Raw genomic sequence first — 23,260 nt, 5'->3', positions numbered from 1 at the left:
CTCAAATTTCCCTTTTCAGGGGCATCCAGCTTGTCCCCAGGTTTCCTGGGAATCAACTGAGAGGACATGTCGCTTCCCGGAGAAGAGAAAGGCGAGTGCAGGAGGGGACAGCTGAGTGTTCTCTTGCACAGGGAAGGAGCTGGTGTAGATTAGATGGAGGTCTCTGTGGCTCCCTTAACTCAGATGTGCCACTGAAAAGTGGTGTGCAATTCAGCCTGGGGATATTGATTCATATTTTAAACATACTCTGGACTACGATGATCTAAGGGAAGCCCATGGTAAATAATTCTGTAGTAGAAACATTCTTTCCCACCAAGTTCTATCTTTGTCAATCTAGCTATGCCTCTATTAGGCTTTTCTCAAAGTATTAAGCATCCCTGTACCCCAAAGCCAAAAACAGACATGGTCTGCTGTACAATCTAATACAACTTTGTCATCAAAGGGCATCTGACTTCAAAGTGCTCTGAGAAGTGGTGACAAGCAGTGCCACACTTACAAATAAACCAATACCTGTTAATACAGGTGCAGGGACTGGTGTCCGCCATTTTCTATTTTTATGTCTTGACTCTTAAGGGGTATCACTGAATCTAGGATGATTGTGGAGTCTCTTCCCAATTAACTTTCTGTGAGTCAAACACTGAGATGTTGTCTTTGCTCTGAAATCACTATACATTCAACATGAATTGGTAGAACTCTCCTCTGTGATGGGGACCATTCTGGGGCCGGGTGTACTGAGATGAGTATGACCCAGCTCCGGACATCTCTGGTCTGATCTGTGAAGGACGTAATTAGCAGCCACAGAGCATGGGGAAAAGAGAGTGGCCTTGGTGTCCAATAAATACATTTAAAACACAGTTTTACCTGTTCCTGGCTGCTAGACTTTGCCTGCCTCAGTGGCTGGTGAGCACTGCAAAGATAACGCATGGAAGGTGCTGGGTCCTGAAGGGACTCAGCAGTGCTGGTCCCTATCTCCCTCCTCCCTCTCTCCAGTGTGGGTAGAAAGAAAACATAAAATGGGAAAGAAAATCACTGCTGCATATACATGCAAGGTAGTGTTCATTCTCTCACCCCACCCTACTTGCACGCACACACACACACACACACACACACACACGCACATGCATGCGCTCTGGCTTCAGATAGGTGTGATTATTCCAGAACACAGATTACAATGTTATTTTTAGAACTAGATTTCTAACTCTGCTCCCACTCAAGAAGTAGATTGGACCGATAATGGGCTGAAATGGCATCTGGTCATTTTCCTTTCCATGTGCACTCAGCGGGGTAGGATTCAGTAGGACCCAGGCCTCAGGCACTTCTCATGTTGTGTCTCATTACGGCTGCCGAGGACAGCTCTGTGGCCTGAATTCTGGGAGACCTATCTTATGAGCCATGTTTCTGAGATCACAGAAGATTTTTTTCCTTTACCCTAAGAGTCTCATGAAGGGATGTGGTTCTTCAAAAAGTGTGCCAGAACTGACCTAGGCAGAACTGTGAAGGCAAGGTGTTGGCTTCCTCCCATCATCTTCCTGCTTCCTCTCTCCAGTCTAAGTATCCAGCATCCAAATACCACTCCTGGCTTCTAGAACCTTTTATGATAGTCCCTGTCTCTTTTGACATGCCCAAGCTCTCATCTGCCTTACATCTCAAAGTTCACCCTTCCTGTAACCCTTCCCTCCCATACCTGCTCCCTGCTAGACAGACATGGGTTAACCAGGAATATGGAGATTTTATACCAGCTGGGGAAAGGTTTGGGTTTTTCTTACTGTTGTTTTGTTTTATTCTTTGTTGTTATGATAGTTAAGGAAGCCGAGCTGTTTGTTTCAGACCCACTTTAGGACTCTTGTCCTGCCAGAGGAGGGGATGAAGTAGGAGGCAGGAGCCTTGTATTCTACTTAGAGGCTGATATTCCACTAACACTCAGCGTTTTGTTCTTCTCCTTTGGACCCAGCTTGTCCTGGCTCATAGGAACCGAGTGTCAAAATTTCAAGAATTTTTGCCAGATCGTTGTTAAACACTGCCATTATTAAGTTATATTACATAGGCATACAATTAAATAAATTATATTAAAAACAGGGTAGGGCTTCCCTGGTGGCGCAGTGGTTGAGAGTCCGCCTGCCGATGCAGGAGACACGGGTTCGTGCCCTGGTCCGGGAAGATCCCACATGCCGCGGAGCAACTAAGCCCGTGAGCCATGGCCGCTAGGCCTGCGCGTCCGGAGCCTGTGCTCCGCAACGGGAGAGGCCGCGACAGCGAGAGGCCCGCGTACCGCAAAAAAAAAAAAAAAAAAAAAAAAAAAAAAAAAAAAACAGGGTAATCTACACTTAAACCTCATCACTTCCTAATTATTTCATGATACGCTCATCTACGCACTTGAAGTTATTTATGTCTATTGGGTCTCTATGGTGCAAATACTGCATCTGGTGTGTTACTGCACATCTTTTCCCAATTCCGTGTCCAATGACGTCACACTGGTAGCTTGAATGCAGCCATGGTGGGTGGGAGTACTTACACCAGAGAATTTGGTTCACACTACAAATCAGGGCTTTATTTATTGCCTCTTCCTCCATCAAACCGGTTGTTAAGCATTCATGGGCATCCCACTATCTTGCCCTCACTGGGCTCAGGGACCAGACCTGTGATCAGCTAGAAGTGTTAATACCCAACGGCATAGATGTGGGGAGAGGTCTGCAGAACCTCCCCAAAGCTCAGCCTGTGCCTTCCCAAAGCCACTGTGCTGGGATAACTTCTGACGCTCTCCAGTCACTCCTGCTCTGTCCTCTTCCCGCTACAAAGACACCTGTGCCTGTCCCCAACACCTACTCTCATAGCCAACACATTCTGCTTGGGGTGATTCTGTTAACTCCAACTAAGTTCTGGGGCATGTGAGTCTGTGGGCCTGCGGGTGGGGAATGGGGTCTGAAGGGGTGAAGCAACAGCAGTGGAGTGTTTTGGATATAAGGTTACTACGCATACCGTCTCTTCTCATTTGGTCCCATGAGTTGACTTCAAAGCTGGGAGCTGAGTGGTTCTCCTCAGTTTTCCACTCTAGACATTATTTTGGCAGATGCATACTGGAATTGCTGGGTGAAGGACTGAGCAAGTACAGGTAAACCTATAACTCTGACCTCTGGACTTCAAGGCACTTAGCTTCCCCCGCCCCCCACCTCCGAGTGAATGGGTCAAAGGGCATCATCCTTAGAAGAATATACAGTGTTTTGCACTTTACAAAGCCCTATCACATTTATTATTACATACAGCTTTTAGAATGACACCGTGAGAGGCACAACACACACATTACTGTCACCATTACGAACAAAAGGGGTCAAGATACAGACACTAACGGAATGAGCAATGCCCACCTGGCTAGTTTGTAAAAGAACTGGGATCAGGTCCCACAGTGCCAGCTGGTTTTGAAAATGTCATACCTTACAAAAGTAGGAAGCATGACATGCCAATTACTTTAACTGGAAGTCAACCATGGAAGTCAACCATGGGAGTCAAAAATGGGCTATCCGTTCTCCCTCCTCCAAGGACTTTCCTGTTAGTTTTCCACCTGATTCCATGGCATTGAACTATTTAGAGGTTCATCCTGGTCATGCAGACCATTTATTTACCAGAAAGTGAGATTAGAAGTTGACCTTCAGTGTCCTTAACAGATGACACCAGAGTACAAAGAAGAAGACCACAAGGCCACGGGACCACAAGGCCACAGGATCCATGGGGAAAGCTAGAGCTGGTGCAGAAGCTCTGCTTGTAAAACAGAGTATGGAGTTCTTAAAGTATGAATTCACATACCATAAACATATAAGCAATTCTTTATGAGACTATGGTTTATTAATTCCTGACTCAAAAACTGGACGACATTAAGCCTCATTAATTTGCTGGCCAATTGGGCAGAGACTGTGAAGGGGGAAAGGAGAGAGGCCAGCTTTTGCAAAACAGCTGCTTACCCAGTCCTTGGGCCAGACCCAAAGAACTGGGGAAAAGAAACTCCTTATTATATCCTTGTAAGTGAGACTTCTTGCTTTGTAAACTGTGACTGGGAAAATTTGTACCAAACTGTTAGTAGTGGTTATTCAAGGGGAAATGAAGATTTTTCTATAAATTCCCACTATCAAGTAGTGGATATATATATATCAAGTAGATAACAAGCTTTCTTCAGTCTTCCTTATACTTTCAGAAGCACAATAATGACACCCTTAAATTTACTAAGCATAAATAAGCATTTATTAAGTGTTCTTATCCATTACTTCAACTAAGCCATGTAAACACTCTATATAAGAATCCTATCCTTAAATAAACTAAGCCATAATCTCCCCAAAGACAAATACAGAGAGTGACATTACATTAACAGGGAAGGGATTGCCATGCAAAAGCCGTTTCTCCATCTCCCTCTCTTCCTAAGTTGCTGTGTCTGTTTCGGGTCCTCATAATTTTATCTCTGACCCTCATCCCTATTACGAAATTGAGTTCAGAAGGCATTCTGTTTGCTCCTTCTCTTGGTATTTATTTACATGCTTGCCTCATGGGTAAAATCAATGGCACATGGCTACTTTGAAAAGTAACATAGAAATCATTTTAATGTAACCTTCCCATGAGTAAGATTAATGCTCCCTTTTAACCTGTCTTCTTTATTTGAAGTCAAGTATATTTAGTCTGTAGGTCTGGTTAAAGCAAATATGGGAATCAATTCTTTGTGTAAATAAGTCAATTACTACTAAGAACTATTGTGAATGGTTAATAATTCTTTGGGGCTCACCTATGGACTTGTGTCCTGGGAAAGGCACAAATTAGATCTTTGTGATTTTAAAAAAACTGGCTCATTTTCTCTCTACTCATTGCTAAGATCAGGGCCACTGAATTATTGGTTAGTAATGGGCTGGCTTCCTATTAGCTTTTTTTTTTTTTTTTTTAATAAATTTATTTATTTATTTTTGGCTGAGTTGGGTCTTTGTTGCTGCACACGGGCTTTCCCTAGCTGCGGTGAGCGGGGGCTACTCTTCATTGTGGTGGCTTCTCTTGCTGCAGAGCACGGGCTCTAGGCACATGGGCTTCAGTAGTTGTGGCACGCTGGCTCAGTAGTTGTGGTGCACAGGCTTAGTTGCTCCACAGCATGTGGGATCTTCCCGGACCAGGGCTCGAACCTGTGTCCCCTGAATTGGCAGGCGGATTCTTAACCACTGTGCCACCAGGGAAGTCTCCCTATTAGCTTTAATACCCCTGTTTCTGCCTTACTCTCACCAAGTGAACACGAACTCATTATTAAAATCAAGAATATTCTCACAGGTGATAAATGTGTTAATTATCTTGGTCTTGGTGATCATTCCACAAGATATATGTATATCAAATCATCACATTATACATTTTAAATACATACAATTATATTTGTCAGTTACTCCTCAATAAAGTTAGGAGGAAAAAAAATATGTTTTCACTAAACCCAAAGATAACATCAAGATGATTTGGGCTTCCCGGGTGGCGCAGTGGTTGAGAATCCGCCTGCCGATGCAGGAGACACGGGTTCATGCCCTGGTCCGGGCAGATCCCACATGCCGCGGAGCAACTAAGCCTGTGAGCCATGGCCGCTAGGACTGTGCGTCCGGAGCCTGTGCTCCGCAACGGGAGAGGCCACAACAGTGAGATGCCCGCATACCGCAAAAAAAAAAAAAAGATGATTTGATGGGGAAAGGTGGTTGGCTTAATTGTATTTCAACATACCATTGGGGAAAAGGATGAGAAAGAGAAAAAGAAAGGGGGGAAAGAGGGGAGAGAGAGAGGAGCCAGTATTCACAAGGTACAAAACAGAAAAGAGATTAGCACTGCTAAGAGTGTTCAGTTGTTCCCAAGGCTGAAAAACAGAATAAAAGGACCAGAATTGACCAAAGTGTCTAAACTGTTTTAATATTTAGTAAACAAAGCATTTTAAATTGGGGGAGGAGGAGGATGGAATATCAATAAACAGTATTGAGATAATTTGCTAACATTTTTGAAAGGTAATTCAGGTAGATTAAATATTTTAATATTCTCATTTTAGATTTAATTTTGTTTCCATTTTCAATTAAAATTTTAACAATATAAAAATGCCAAAAATTATAAATAGTTGTTTAATGTGAGGGATAATAGTGACTTTCTAAGAATAACACCAAAGACATCAGCATTAAGAAAAAAACTGATATGTTTGACTTTGTAAAAACTAGAAAAATTTTTTATATATTAAAAATATCCATGACACTAGTCCTTTGTCAGATACACATATTAAATATTTTCTCACAATCTGTGACTTGTCTTTCATTTTCTTAGTTATTTATATTTTGAGAATACAACAGCATAGATGAATCTCAAAACATGCTTTGTGAAGTAAAGTACATATTGTATGATTCCATTTATGTTAAGTTCTAGAATAGGAAAAACTAATCTAAAATGATGGAAATTAGATCCATGTAAAATGGCACAAGGGAATTTTTTTGAGATGACAGAAATGTTCTACTGATATATCTTGATTTTGGTCATGGCTACATGGGTATATACATTTATCAAAACTCATTGAATTGTATACTTAAAGTAGATGCATTTTACTGTATATAAATTATATTGCAATTACACTGAAAAAATTTCATTATAGGCACCAGAGGAAATGACAAACTGTGAGAATATTTGTAATACTAAGGCAGACACATTTGTGAGGTCCTAATATACAAAGAATTGATTTCTTACAAATCAATAAGAAAAAAATGAACATACCAATAGAAAATTAGAAAAGCATCCAAAAGAGTAATTCACAAAAGAAGAAATATAAGTGACCAGTAAGTCTGAAAAAGACTCCAACTCTTTATAAATCAAATAAATATAAGACGAAAACTCTAATTCGAAAAGGTACATGCACCCCAATGTTCACAGCAGCACTATTACAATAACCAAGACATGGAAGCAACCTAAATGTCTATCAACAGAATGGATAAAGAAGATGTGGTATATATATATATATATATATATATATACACACACACACATATACACACACAATGGAATATTACTAAGCCATAAGAAAGAATGAAACAATGTCATTTGCAGCAACATACATGGACCTAGATATTATCATACTAAGTGAAGTAAGTCAGACAGATAAAGACAAATATCATGATATTGCTGATATGTGAAATCTAAAAAAAAACCAAAAAAAAGACACAAATGAACTTATTTCCAAAACAGAAAGAGACTCAGAGACACAGAAAACAAACTTATGGTTACCAAATGGGAAAGGGAGTAAGGGGGAGAGATAAATTAGGAGGTTGGGATTAACATATACATACTACTATGCATAAAATAGATAATCAACAAGGACCTACTGTATAGCACAGGGAACTATACTCAATATTCTATAATAACCTGGGGAAAAGAATCTGAAAAAGTGTGTGTGTGCGTGTGTGTGTATATACACACACACACACACGCACACACACACTTATATATGTATAACTGAATCTCTGTGCTATTCACCTGAAACTTACATGATATGGTAAATCAACTATACTCCAATTAAAAAAATTTTTTTAAGTGGAAAAAAAAAACAATGACCAAAAAAAAAAAGACTCCAACTCTTTATAAATCAAAGATATATAAATTAGAATAACAATATCATTTATCAAACTGATTTTTTTAAATTAAATACTTAGGTTTGGTGAGGGCTGGCAGAAAAAGACATTTTTAGATCTTTTCTTCCCAGAAGAAAAACTGTCAATGTATATCCAAAGTCCTTTTGCTTTCACAGGATGTCTAGACACAGGGACTATGCGTGGGTACAGAGATCCATGATGGCTGGAGAGCAAGGGGCGACCCTGTCACCAGCCTCGGGGCCAGCTGAGTCATCTGACTCACCAGCTAGGTTATATCCTCTCCTCTGTGGTAGAGGACAGTAAATTTGATTGAGTTTTCTCAATTTCTTGGACCAAATAGAGTAGGGGAGGACTTCCCCAAGAGAAGGAATAAGACAGACTGAAAAGATACAGATTTTACTTCAGGGGACAAGCAGGCATTCTCCTGTCTCCATGCTCAGACTCTCCAACTTCATCCTGCTGGGGCCACTTTCCTGCATTAGGTAATGAATAAGCCATCAAGTGAGTCAACTCAAGTCTCATGAGATGCTTGCCATTCCATCATCCCTGCATGGACTAGGAGGCATGGTGCCTCCTTCTTGGCTGTAGTGGGGTTCTGTCTTCCCTGCTGTGATCACAGGTGATGTGTGAAAAAAAAGAGTAGGAAGAGGCCACTCCCAAAGGAAAAGCTGGAGTCCCAGAAAAGGCCTATTTCAACCTAAAAATATGCATATGTATGAAATGAGTCTGCTATGGGTGTCCAGTGGAGAAGTTAGTAAAGGGATTCTGCCCATGGGCCATCCATTCGAGGCTCCAGCCACAGGAGCTGGGAGCTGGCGGAGTACTCAGATGCCTTTCACAGTCCATACTAATTGCTCCTTTCTTTAATTCCCTGCTGTGATTTGCATCAGTCCACTAGTGACCTCCAAGTTGTTCTTACATTGTTTCAAAGGAATTCAGCCTGTCTCCTTAACTAGCAGGAAAACCACAAGTCGAATCTTAGCTCCTTCCTTAAGCCTCCCTTGATTACCCTAGTCTGGGATGATCTCTCTCATTATCCCTACCAGGCAATAATCACATTCTGGTTTATGGCAGACTTTCTTTTGTTGCTTTGAATTACTTTATATTTTTAGCATGAGGTTTTACTCTTTGTGTATTCACACCTTTCCTCCCCACAGATTTACCTGACATTTCTTTATATCCCCAGCTGCACACAGCATACAGTGCTAGACAGCAAGGTCTAGTGGCTCAGAACCCAGGTGCCAGAGTCAGATACCTGGGTATGAATTCCAGCTCTGCCACTTACTAGCTGCATGACTGTAGCAAATTACCCAGCTTCTGTGTGTCTTCTTTATCTGTAAAAATGAGGACAGAAGTGGCACCACTTCACTGGACTGTAATGAGGGCTAAGACAAATGCCTGGCAAGTGTTGAGCACAGCGCCTGATAAGTGCTCAGTAAACATCAGCTATTAGCATATAAGTGCTTAGTAAATCCCTGCTAATTGAATGGCTCTAATGGGCAAGGACATTCAGTAAATAGAGAGCTGCTCTAGAGTGGTGTGAACCCCATGCTGTCCTGAAAAGGGAAAGCAGAGACTCCATGTAACAGGCTCCGCAGGACAGGTCAAATATTATCACAGCACCTCGGGTTCTGGTGGAGGGGGGAGAAATGTGGGGAAGGAAGCGCACAACTGAGGTTTTTAAAATGGGCAAAGGACCTGCATAGAAATTTCTCCAAAGATATACAAATGGCCAGTAAGCACATGAAAATACACTCAATATCATTAATCACAGGGAAACGCAAATCAAAACTCACAGTGACTTACAGCTTCATAGCCCTATGGTGACAATAACGACAAAAAAAGTTCAGAGAAAGCAAACGTTGGTGAGGATATAGAGGAATCAGAACCCTCCTACACTGCTGGTGGGAACGTAAAATGGTACAGCCGCTTTGGAAAGCAGTCGGGCACTTCCTCAAGCAGTTAAACACGGAGTTAGCATATGACCCAGAAACTTCACTCCTAGGTATATAACCAAAAGAAGTGAATACATGTCCACACAATAACGTGCAGTAAATGTTTATAGCAGCATTCTTTATAATATCACAGAAAAGAAAAGCAGTTATTAGCACATCAATTCATTCAAAAAATATTTATTGAGCACCTCTCACGTCCCAGGAAAATAAGAAATTTCTTTTCTTGGAGTTAATTAAGAGTGTAATATCTAGGGTGTGTCCTTTCCTCTCTATATCTATCCATCAGGCTGTTATAGTTCAAGCCTCAATGACTTCTGGCCTGAATTGTGGCTGCCTCTTAGCTAGGCTTCATGCCAACTCTGCTCTGCGCAGAGTCAGTCAGGTGAGTTTTCTAAAATACCTGCATACTTTATCTCCTTTCTGAAAATCTTCAGTGGCTCCCCATCGCTGGGGTGGTCTGTCCCTCCTGGATCTCCATCCTCAAACTCTCACATTTCCAAGTGTATTTAGGATACTCTGGATCTTTACCCAGCATATTTCTTCTTCCCCTTTAAAAACCAGTTCAAGTATCTGCTCCCCTGGCAGCCCTCTACATCCATCAGAACCCACCCAGAAATACAGAAATGGCTTTCTGGATTCACATGGAGTGACTTTAGCGTATGGGATTGGTTTCAAAGCAGGTGATGGAAAACACTGAGTCACCAACCAGGGGACAGTGAGATTAGCACCAGCAAGAACCTGCTACCGCTCCTAGGCTGGAGGGGCAATCGGAAGAGGTGACCAGAGTCCAGGGGCCATGATCACCCTGCAGAAGCTGTACCCCAGTGGGCCTGTCCAGCGGGAAGGGGAGTCATGGCAGAGACCCAGATGCTGTGAAGGAACAGGAGAGATACCCCGACCCACCTCTCTCCGCTACCCTCCAGTCTGGCACCTTTGCCTCCTACTGGCTGGACCAGCCAGAAGCCAGCTGACACTCAGCCTGCAAGGGTTTCTGCTCCCACCCTCAACACAAAGAGGGCAGAGGAAGAGAGAGGGTTGGAAGGTTCCTCTTCCTGACCAGGCAGATGGTCACTGTCTCTTCTCCACTCTGATCCTATCTTTTTTATAACCCTGATCCCACTGGGCTGTGATTTCTGTTTACAAGTCTGTTTTCTTTAATAGATTGTGGAATCCCACAGGGTAAGACAATGGCCTTATTCATCTTGCTAGCCTGAGCTCCTGGCATAACTCACAGTACGTAATAGGCATTTTATCTTTGTTGGATACCTATTGAGAGGAAACTCCTGGAGTTACCTCCAGTTAGCCCTCCTTTTCCATCTCCTTGTTTGATTTACTTGCATTGATTGTCTGAACTCTCAGCACTAAAGACTAAACAAGGAGGAGCTTGGGGTCCATTCAACTCTCTGGGTCTGCAATCCATAGCCTTATATTTAAATACTCCCAACACACAGGGAGATCACCTCTGTGCTTTGTGACCGCCTGGGGGGGTGGGATAGGGAGGGTGGGAGAGAGGGTGATGCAAGAGGGAGGAGATGTGGGAGCATGTGTGTATGTATAACTGATTTAGTTTGTTGTAGAGGGAAAACTAACACACTATTGTAAAACAATTATACTCCAATAAAGATGTTAAAAATAAATAAATAAATAAATTTAAAAAGGGAAAAAATAAATAAATAAATAAATAAATAAATAAATACTCCCAACAACAAATCCCAATAATGATTTATTCTCAGAGCACCATCAACATATCAACCTTCTATCTTCCCATAGCTACATGAAAATTATCCCCAAGGAAACTCTCCCAAATCTCAAGATATCTTCCCTCTACCACCCAAGATGTTTCTAGGCCACCTCTCCCTGCTGTTAATCAGTATGTGTCCGGGGTAAACAAACTAATTTTAAAATCAGCTTAAGCAAAACATAATTAGGAAGATAAATTAGCTGCCCCCCAAAACTGCATAATGAATGCCCAAAGAGAAATTATTTTATTATCCACCATTTTTATTATCTGTGTAACATTTTCTCTTCCATCATTGCAGATGATACTCAGCTGAAAGTGTAGGGAAATACCACAGAACTTAAGTTCTGACCTTGACTGTCTGTACAATGATTACCAAGAAGAAAAACAGGCTGTTTTTGTTTTTCTTATCTTGAATTTATAACACCAGCCTAGTTGTATAACAAGGAGAGTAAAGGAAAAGACCCCTGTGATTATATTCAGACAATCAGTGTCCAACTCTTGATTCTAATTTATTGCTGGACAATACGGACAACTTAAGCAACCTCTCAGAAATCAGTTTCTTCGAGTGTACAATGAGGGTGAGGATAACACCTACCTCAATGGCACTGAGAGCCAACACACACTTTCATATGAATCTTTAATCTTTACCACGACTTCATGAATTACCTACTATTATTTTCATTTTACACATAGGAAACAAGCACAGAGAGATTAAGTAACTTGCTCAAAGGGTTGTAAAAATTGAGTGTGATTTTCATAGTGAAATCATTAACTGTCTGAAACATAGTAGGTGCTCAATTAATTTTTCCCTTTACAGTCCCCCTCCCCTCTTGCCAAATTAACTAATCATTACAAAAAATGTTTTTTTAATTAAAGTATAGTTGATTTACAATGTTGTGTTAATTACTGCTGTACAGCAAAGTGATTCACTTATACATATAAACACATTCTTTTTTATATTCTTTTCCATTATGGTTTATCACAGGATATTGAATATAGTTCCCTGTGCTATACAGTACGCCCTTGTTGTTATCCATTCTATATATAATACTAATTATATAGAGAATGCTAATCCCAAACTCCTACTAATCCCAAACTTCCACTCCATCCCTTCCCTACCCACACCCCCTGTCTTGGCAACCACAAATCTGTTCTCTATGTCTGTGAGTCTGTTTCTGTTTCGGAGATAAATTCATTTGTGTCATATAGATTCCACACATAAGTGATATCATATGATATTTGTCTTTCTCTGTCTGACTTACTTCACTTAGTACAATAATCTCTAAGTCCATCCATGTTGCTGCAAATGGCATTATTTCAATCTTTTTAATGGATGAGTAGTATTCCATTGTATATATGTACCACATCTTCTTTATCTATTCATCTGTCAACAGACATTATGCTGCTTCCATGTCTTGGCTATTGTGAATAGTGCTGCTATGAACATTGGGGTGCATGTATCTTTTTGAATTATAGTTTTGTCCGACATACACCCAAGAGTGGCATTGCTGGATCATACGACAACTCTATTTTTAGTTTTTTGAGGAACCTCCATACTGTTTTCCACAGTGGCTGCACCAATATACATTCCCACCAACAGCGTAGGAGCGTTCCCAGAAAATGATTTTTTAAATGAAGCTCTTTGTTCAAGGGGCCTTTGATCCTTCACTCCTAGCTGTGCACTCATTGTACTCTGTACCTCAGTTTCCCCCTGTGTAGAATGAAACAGCACACTATGTCAGCAGCCCCCAGTCAGCAGCCTATGAGCTGGACCGGGCCCGCAGTTACACTTTGTTACACTGCATAATCTTTACACTTTAAAAAAGTAGTTGCCAGGCTTCCCTGGTGGTGCAGTGGTTGAGAGTCCGCCTGACGATGCAGAGAGGACATGGGTTCGTGCCCTAGTCCAGGAGGATCCCACATGCCGCAGAGCGGCTGGGCCTGTGACCCATGGCCGCTGAGCCTGCGCGTCCGGAGCCTGTGCTCCGCAACGGGAGAGGTCACAACAGTGAGAGGCCCGCGTGCCGCAAAAAAAAAAAAAAAAAAAAAAAAAAGTAGTTGCCAATGTTTAAAAATCAGTAGATTTCCTTACGTGTCTCTCTTTCTCTCTCACACTCACACCCACACCCCCACCACACATTTCAGGGTTTTCTTGGAAAATGAGCCCACCTGGCTACATATGCTCTCATTCCCACAGGTCAATATTCACCTCAAGTTGAGTGCGGCCACCTCCTTTTACAAGGGACAAATATTCCCCAATTTACCACCATCCTCCTTTCTCACAGTTTCATGCAGACAGATGAGTCTACAACTTCTGGACTCAATGATCATTGAGGTCTCTCCCTTCTACCACTAAGAGTCCATGATTCCCTGACACTTGAAAGCATTTCTCAGAGGAAGTATCCACTGTAGGGCACCATAGATTTTCACGAATGTTGCTGTCACATAGGGTGAACAATTCATCCCTGTTTAACTGGAACTTTCCCCTTTTAGGCTGAAAGTCCTGCATCTGAAGAAATTCCTTGGTCCCAGGCCAACCAGGTTGGTTACCCCATGTGTCATGTCCTAAGCTCACCCCTCCAGCAGCCTCTCCTATCTGGGAGATGAGGATATCATACTACACCCTTGTGCTCCTGAGTCTCCTTGGGCAGCTCTGTGGTGTTAGTAGAGCTTGCCTAGCATCCCCCCCAGACAGAATATTTGTTGGGGGAGCTGGGGTAGGCCAAATGAGAGGGCCTGGACCTGGTTACACGGCTGGGCTCAGTACGACCTTAGGTGGGTCACTCAGTCTCTGGGCCTCTCTGCTCTGCCATTTGTTCATTCAACAAATATTCATTAAATGCCCCCCATGTGCCAGGCACCATTCGAGGCACAGCGGTGAATCAGTGAGAAGGTCCTTGCCCTTAGAGAACTCACATCTAGAGAAGAAACAGTAAAGCAAGTACACAATATCTGATATAATTTCAGGTGGTGACAATGCCATAAAGAAACCATTGACCAAATGGGAGAGGCAAAGTTCACAGAGCCACAGGGGCCACCAGCAATTTTGACAGGTGCCAAGCAGTACCAGAAGTGAGTCAAGATTCCACCCGGCCTCCCCTTTTGAACAATATGAAATTCTTAAGTTTGGGACTTTTTGACTCAAGTGTTACAAGTAACAATTCAATTTTTCAATTATAGAATGTTTCTTTTTCAATGAAAAACAGCTTTATGGCTACAATCCATATCAATATCAAATCTGGTTCTTATATAGATGGATCGTAAATTCACCAAGTCAAATCCACTCAAATAACAGTGTTAAGGTTGAGGAAAGAGAGAGGCCAACCTTATTAGCAAACTGACATTTTTTTTTAAACAAAGTGCAGCTGGAGTCAGGGGCCCATGTGCTAAAGCCAGAAGCAGAAAAATGAATGAATGAACAGACTTTCTAATACCTCCCTCCCTCTCCCTCAAAGAGCTGTATATTGCCTCAATGAAAGAAGTAACCACTTACAGCCAATTAAATAAGGTAAACTAGTACAGTATGTCATTCATTCATTGCACAAATAGGTACTGAGTACCTACTATGTGCCAACACTATTGTAAATAATGAAAGAAGGTGATACTTGGGAAGTCCAACATATTTATCTATATTTAAAATAACTTATTTTTCTGATTATAAAATAATAAATTGCTTTTTATAATTTTGAAGCTTAAAAAAAGGAATAAAACCATCCTTCAAGGCAGAGTTTCTCAGCCTCAGCACATACGACATTTGGGGATGGGTAATTCTTTGTTGCAGGGGGCTGTCCTGTGCACTGTAAGATGTTTAGCAGCATCCCTGGTCTCTATCCACTAGAAGCCACCAGCATTCCCCCACCCCCAGTCGTTAATACCAAAAATGCCTCCAGGCTTAGCAAATGCCCCTGGGGGAGCAAAATCACCTCAGATCCAGAACGGCTGCTTTAAGCAATCCACTTTGCTACACAATAGGGGCCTCAGAAGTCAAAGCCTATGGAGAGACCCCGTTTTTCCTGCAGGCAAATATGCAGGAGGTTTCCTCCTGGAGGACCCCTTGTAATCCCCTTCTCCCTGATGTCAAGACACCAGCCCTCCAGAGGAAGGCAGTGGTGTCCCAGGTCTGGGTTGGGATGACAGGGTGAAGGTGGGGATGGACAGTGAACGCTAAGAGGATCAGCGAGCTTCTGGAGCTTACGCTGTGTGCGTCACAACTGCTGATCCAAGCCATGCCCCAGACCTGTACTTCTCCAAATGAGCTTTGCTAACAACCTTGGAAGAAAAGCTTCCCCTGTGCAAGGCTTACACATCCACACATAAGTCCAGCAGTCTGAGGCTGCTCTAAACAAGGAAGGTTAAATTGTGCCTGTCCATCTTGAGCACTGTTAGGAGACAGTCTCCAAAGCTGGGAGCAGGCATGCCTGCCTGTCTGCGCCCTGCTATACAGACTGCACAAAGGGTCCCTTGTGCACAGCCTAATCAAAGACAGAACCAAACAACCTGCCTGGCCATTCAGCCCCAGCTTCGGCTGGTTCTTCAGAACAAACACTAGTCACTAAGAAGCGAACATTTTCAGCTGGTAGAAAATGTCACCGTGAGCCCAGGTCAGGCACAGTGTTTGTAGGTACCTTAACCTCGGTCTTGGCTGATTGGAACAGAAGCAAAATTAGTCTTTTGTGTTACCACCTAGGGACTCAGATTCACTGGTTCTCAATCATAGGAAGGAGAGTTGGAAGAAGAGGGAGGGCGTGACAGAATCTGAGTTCTGCTTTTATTCATTCATTCCCTACACACTTGTTGAGTTCCTGTTATATGCCCAACACTGTTCCTGCGGAGAACTTAGCTTTAGATGGAACCTCTCAGGGTTCACTAAATCAAAAGCTCCTGGAGCCCGATAAGGAGACAAGTTGATGGCCCACCTAAAGGGGGCGCAACTCCTCAGCTCTAGCTGCCTGTTGCTATCATGGCCTATAAACCAGTTTTGCCAGAATTTCTGGATTTTCAAGAGAAACTGGAAAACTGGATTTCTATGTGAAATCTTTTTTTTTTTTAAGCATAGTCTGAAATTTTAAAATAAAAACAAAACAAAAAATTCCTGCATGGACAAAAATGATCCAGTCTGTAAGCCTTCAAACCATAACTTTGGCTTTAGAGATGGTGGGGAGTAGTGATTAAGAGTGAAGTACCTGGGGCTTCCCTGGTGGCGCAGTGGTTGAGAGTCCGCCTGCCGATGCAGGGGACACGGGTTCGTGCTCCAGTCTGGGAAGATCCCACATGCCGTGCAGTGGCTAGGCCTGTGAGCCATGGCTGCTGAGCCTGCGCTCCACAACGGGAGAGGCCACAACAGTGAGAGGCCCGCGTACAGCAAAAAAAAAAAAAAAAAAAAAAGAGTGAAGTACCTGGAAGGGGTCAGAAGGGTGTCTGGTTCTACCTCTTACTTGCTGTGTGACTTTGGGCAAGTTACCTAACTTCTCTGTGCCTTGCTTTCCTCATGTATTAAATGAGCATGATGAAGTACACTGTAGACTTAAATGAGAGAATGCATGTACACGCCTGATCTATAACAGCTCAATAAACATGAGCTATCATTTTTACAGGTCATCTGGTCCACTCTCCCAGAAATCCCGTTTACAACAGCCTTGGCAGTTGAACATCTGATCACTGCTTGTGTGCTTTCTGAGACAGGAAGCTCAGGGCTTCTTAGGGAATGCCAGTTGTATCACAACCCCCAAATCTCAGTGGCTTAATCCAATGTATGTTCACTTACTGCTCATGTCCCAGTCCAGTGTGAACACATCGGGTGCTCTATCCCACCCCATGCCCTGTGGATCCATATACCTTCTATCTGGTAGCTCTGCCATCTCCCAGGACATTCCCAGAATCCTCTACTGAGTTCTCTGTTTTCAGCTAGCTAAGAGGAAAAAAAGAAAGAGAGAGAGGGAGAACATCAAGTGCATCACATCTGCACATTCCCATTTGCCAGAACCCTGGCACACGGCCCCAATCTAATTGTAAAGGAAGCTGGAACATGAAATGTTCTTCTGCATCCAGGAAGAGAAAATAGCCAGTGAACATCTAAACAATCTCCATCATGCTCTGCATTCGTATAAAGGCAATTCTGCAGACTCAGAATGTCTGCCTGTTGGTCCCAGTCTTGCCCGTCAGTGCAACAGGCACAGGACAGCAGGAAAACATAAGCTGGGGCACAAGTAGGTGTGGATTTGAATCTCAGTTCAAATACTTGCTAGTTTTGGACCTTGAGCAAATTGCTTCACCTCTTTGTATCAAAGTTTACTCATTTGAAAGACAAAAATAGTAATTACCTCCCTGGATTGTTGCAAGATGGAATAAGATAATACATGTGTTGGCACACTGCCTAATATCTGATACACAACCTAGAATTAATGCTCATATCTCCCCTGGTCCTCTTCTACATGAATGCTTTCCAGGAATTTTTTAATGACTATAATTATTACTGTAAGTTTTCTCGTCTCCCAGTTTCCTCAGCTATTTTCATTGTTTTTATGTCGTGTCATTACCAGCCCCTTCACTCTCTGGATGGCTGTTCCATAGACATACCTCAGTTTGTCAAGGAACCAAATATGCTGCCTTCCTTAATTAGGTTTCCCTGAAAACAGACCCTGAGATAGGACTTGGGTGCAGATAATTTTGCGGGGGGAAGTTATCTTAGGAAACAGAAGTGGGGCAAATGGTGAAGGAAGAAAAGTCAACAAATGAGTGGGTTACAGCTGTGGGCAACTGGGGTTCAATCCCACAGGGGCTCTGAGGAATATGTAGAAGACACCTTAGAACTGTCCACATTCTATGTCCTGCAGGATGGGAAGGCTGGGGTATTTATTTATGAAATCCTGCTCTCATTGGTTTAGAGCTTCCCCCAACCCAGGGGTATTACTTGCCTTAAAGTATGGGTTGTGCCTATATATAGCTGAGCAGACTTTGCAGATTCCTAGACAGCACAAGCGAGAGACACTGTGACGTGAGCCTGGATGGACGCTGGCAAAGTGCATGGCCGTGTTCACCAAAGCTACGCTGAAATCTAGTGGCTGAAGGATGTGCCTCAGTATATCACAAGCTCTGCTATGATGCCTCTAGCAAAAATGTCTGGAAGAATCCACCCCACGTGTTCATAAAGGTTGTGCCTGAGCATAGGGATTACAGTGATCATTATTTTATCTTTTTAATTTGTTTTGTTTGTTTCCCCAAGGAACACGTGATGGCCAAGAATAAATACTATGAGCCAAGGCAGGGTCCGACCAGTGTAGAAAAGAAAATATAATAGCTCATTAAAAGTAGACTGAGGGGGTTTCCCTGGTGCTGCAGTGGTTGAAAGTCTGCCTGCCGATGCACGGGACACGGGTTCGTGCCCCAGTCCGGGAAGATCCCACATGCCGCAGAGCGGCTGGGCCCATGAGCCATGGCCGTTGAGCCTGCCCGTCCGGAGCCTGTGCTCCGCAACGGGAGAGGCCACAACAGCGAGAGGCCCGTGTACCACAAAAACAAACAAACAAACAAACAAACAAAAACCAAGCAAAATAAGTAGACTAAGGGTAAAGAGAGAGGTAGAACTGCTTATATTCATAAATGATATCACCTTGTGCACAGAAAATCCCAAGGAATCCACATACAAGATGACTAGAACTAATAATGAGTTTAGCAATATTGTAGGATACAAGATCAATATTTAAAAGTCAATTGTAGGGCTTCCCTGGTGGCTCAGTGGTTGAGAATCCGCCTGCTGATGCAGGGGACACGGGTTCGTGCCCCAGTCTGGGAAGATCCCACATGCCACAGAGTGGCTGGGCCCGTGAGCCATGGCCACTGAGCCTGCGCGTCCGGAGCCTGTGCTCCACAACGGGATAGGCCACAACAGTGAGAGGCCCGCGTACCACAAAAAATAATAATAATAATAAAATAAAAGTCAATTGTATTTCTATACTAACAATGACAAATCCAAAAATAAAAAATGTTTTAATTCTACTCACAAAGCATAAACAGAATAAAATATTTAGGAATAAATTTAATAAAAGAAGTGCAAGACTTATACACTAAAAATTATAAAACATTACTAAGAGAAATTAATGAAGATTCAAATAAACAAAGAAACAATATTTATAGATAGGAAGGCTCAATATCATCAAGATGGAAATTCTCCCCATACTGATCTGCATATTCAACACAATCCCTATCAAAATCCCAGCAGGCTTTTTTTTTTAATAGAAATTGACACACTGATCCTAAAAATTATATAATAATTTATATATAATAATTTATTATTATATATAAAATATATATATAATTTATTATTATAATCAAAATAATTTTGCAGTAGAAGAACAAAGTTAGAAGACTTACATTACCTGATTTCAAAATTTACTATAAAGCCACGTGACTCAATACAGTGTGGTATTGGTGCAAGAAATACATATAGATCAATGAATGAAGTTTGAGAGTCCAGATATAAACACTTGCATTATGGTCAACTGATTTTTGATAAAGGTGCCAAAATAATTCAATGGGGGAATGAATTAGTCTTTTTTCAGCAAATGGTGACTATTGCATATCCCCTACATACAAAAACATAAACTTAGGCCCTTATCTCACATCATATATAAGAAATGAACTTGAGTGTATCACAGGCCTAAATATAAGAGCTAAAACCATAAAACTTCTAGGAAAAAAATAGGAGAAAATCTTGGTAACTTTGGGTTGAACAAAGAGTCCTTAGATATGACAACAAAACCATGATACTTAAAAGAAAAAATGATAAATTGGACTTCATCAAAATTAAACTTTGCACTCTAAAGGTCACTAAGCAAAAATTTTTAAAAATAAGCTACAGGGCTTCCCTGGTGGCGCAGTGGTTGAGAATCCGCCTGCCGATGCAGGGGACGCGGGTTCGTGCCCCGGTCCGGGAAGATCCCACATGCCGCAGAGCGGCTGGGCCCGTGAGCCATGGTCTCTGAGCCTGCGCGTCCGGAGCCTGCGCTCCACAACGGGAGAGGCCACAACAGTGAGGCCCGCATACCACCAAAAAAAAAAAAAAAAAAAAAAAAAAAGCTACAGACTAGTTGAAAATATACAGCATTATAGATCTTATAAAGGACTTGTATATAGAAGAAATTTTAAAACTCTTACAACTCATTAATAAGACCACCCAATTTAAAAACGGGCAAAAGATTTTAATAGCTATTTCACTAAAGATGGTACATAAATGTCTAAAAAGCATGTGGAAAGATGCCCGAATCATTAGTCATTAGGGAAATGCAAATTAAAACTACAATGAGATTCTACTATATACCTACTGGAACAGCTAGATTGTAAAAGAGAGACAACACCAAATGTTTGTGAGGATGTGGAAGAACTGGAATCTTCATACATTGTTGATAAGAATGTAAAATAGTTCTACCACAGTAGAAGACAGTTTGACGGTTTCTTTAAAAGCTAGACATACATTTACCATACAACCTAGTGATTCCACTCCTAGGAATCTACCCAAGAGAAATAAAAACATATGTCTAGATGAATGGATAAAGAAGATGTGACACATATATACAATGGAATATTACTCAGCCATAAAAAAATGAAATTGAGCTATTTGTAGTGAGGTGGATGGACCTAGAGTCTGTCATACAGCGTGAAGTAAGTCAGAAAGAGGAAAAACAAATACCACATGCTAACACATATATAGGGAATCTAAAAAAAAAAAAACAACAACAAAATGGTTCTGATGAATGTAGGGGCAAGACAGGAATAAAGACGCATAGAGAATGGACTTGAGGACACGGGGAGGGGGAAGGGTAAGCTGGGACGAAGTGAGACAGTGGCATGGACATATATACACTACCAAATGTAAAATTGATAGCTAGTGGGAAGCAGCTGCATAGCACAGGGAGATCAGCTTGGTGCTCTGTGATCACCTAGAGGGGTGGGATAGGGAAGGTAGGAGGGAGGGAGATGCAAGAAGGAGGAGATATGGAGATATATGTATGCACATAGCTGATTCACTTTGTTATACAGCAGAAAGGAACACAACATTGTAAAGCAATTATACTCCAATAAAGATGTTAAATAAAAAACAAAAAAACAAAAAGAAACATGTCTGCACGAAGACTTGTATGTATATGTTTACAGTAGCACTATTTATAACATTCAAAAACTGAAAACAACCCAAATATCTGTTATCTGATAAATGTATAAGCACAATGTTATACAACCATATAAGAGAATGCTCCACTCAACAGCCATGGTGAACTTTTGAAAGTGCAAATTCGACTTGGGATTTTAAGGTTAAATGTAAAAGAGAGTTGTTCCAACACTGTTAAGAGTTTAGAAATATTTAAGACTATAAGTTTATATGATGTTATATTTTGGTACCTGTATAAGTCATTTTGGAGCGGACACACCTTGTTTCTGATCTGCTTACTCACCTCACTGGTGTGAAGCAGCATCCGGGCTTGCAATTGCTCTCCTTCCCTGGATTCCTTTTCTGTTTGTCTGACTCCTGGGCCAGGTGTATGTGTTTAGCCCCATGACGAAGGACTCCAGCTTCTGTAGGACACCCCTGTCAACAAGTTCAAAGACAACAAGAACAAATATGAGTTTCAACCTGTCTTTGTGGAATTCTGGCTCATGTTCATGGGATACCAGCCTGCTCGTGATCTTCCTTTTCTGCTTACCTGCCTGTGGACTGGGGTCAGATCTGCCTCCAAGCTCATACAGTTGTTGGAGTACTCAGTTTCTTGCAGGTTGTCGACTGAGGACCTTATTTTCTTGCTGACGTCAGTTGCAGGCTGCCTTCAGCTCCTTGCTGCATATGGTAGCTCATGACAAGGCAGTTTGCTCCTTCAAAGCCAGCAAAGGAGAGAAGGTCTCCTAGCAAGACGAATTGCAGTTATATGTAATATAATCATGGGCACATAAACACACATATCCAATTGCCTTTGCCAAACTCTACCAATTAGAAGCATTTCACAGGTCCTGTTCACACTCAAGAGGAGTCACACACAGGAGGTAGGGAATGTAAGGGCTACCCTAGAGTCTGTCCACCACAGTCTACCCTCTGGTCCCCAGTGATTTGTGTCTCTCTCACATGAAAAATACATTTACTCCCTCCCAATTTCCCCAAGAATCTCATACCTTTATAGCATCTGCTCAAAGTCTAGAATCTCATCATCTAAATCAGGTCCATGTAGGAATGAGTCTCCTTAAGTATAGTTACTCTCAGTCTACAAAACTAGACAAGCTATCTGACGCCCAACCATCAAACACACAGTAGAGGAACAGGTATGTAAAATAGTTATAGACATTCTATTTTAAATGGGACGGGATATATGAAAGGTGAAAAGGAGTTACCAATCCAAAGAAATTTTGAAATTCAGCCTAGCAAACTCTTACCAGAGTTCCTTAATTAGATTCTAGGGCCTGGGAATAATCCACAGTAACTCTTGGTTCTGCCCTGAGTCATGTTACCTTTTTCATGAAAGGTAGCACATTTGCAGCTGAGTACTTTTATCATCCTGCTTCCCGCCAGTAGTTTGGAGATCTAACAGCCTCCTTTATTTTGTACTGTTTCTGTCCCTTTCCGTTTAAGTTGGCAGTGCTTTTGCCAAAATAAATTTCTTAAATACTTTGTGGGTCTCCTGTCAATTTCCCTTACATGTGAGTAACATCCACAGTTCTTCTGAGACAGGCACTCCTTTAGCTAGGGTAAAGATGTTGAGATGGTCAAGGGACAACTCAGACAGGCCTTATTATTTGAGAAGTTGTATGAGGCACACCTGTTATCTCTAGGGAGGGGTCCATCATGTGGCTGGATACTACTCTGATCCTTAGAGCTTCCTGAGGTTTTAACAAAACCTAGTACAATTACCACTTGGCATTTTCCTAGGCCAGAGTTTATCTCTATGCCACATGCTTGAAAGTCATTTCTT

General features: G+C 41.9%; 1 protein-coding gene across 2 annotated transcripts in view; it reads right to left on the bottom strand.

Annotated features, from left to right (window-relative positions):
• The window catches only part of PDE8B (phosphodiesterase 8B), a 357,518-nt gene extending 335,630 nt beyond the window's left edge, over positions 1-21,888 (bottom strand). For both annotated transcript variants that reach the window (XM_067031182.1, XM_067031183.1), the window contains exon 1: positions 21,758-21,888. In XM_067031182.1, coding sequence (XP_066887283.1) covers positions 21,758-21,778 — 21 coding nt within the window. In that variant the 5' untranslated portion in view covers positions 21,779-21,888. The remainder of the gene's footprint in view (positions 1-21,757) is intronic.
• Between the last annotated feature and the right edge of the window lie 1,372 nt (positions 21,889-23,260).

The sequence above is a fragment of the Kogia breviceps genome, chromosome 4 (assembly GCF_026419965.1).
Source record: "Kogia breviceps isolate mKogBre1 chromosome 4, mKogBre1 haplotype 1, whole genome shotgun sequence".
Classification (NCBI taxonomy): domain Eukaryota; kingdom Metazoa; phylum Chordata; class Mammalia; order Artiodactyla; family Physeteridae; genus Kogia; species Kogia breviceps.
Note: the sequence above shows the minus strand (reverse complement) of the source record. Positions and strands in the feature narration are given on the sequence as shown.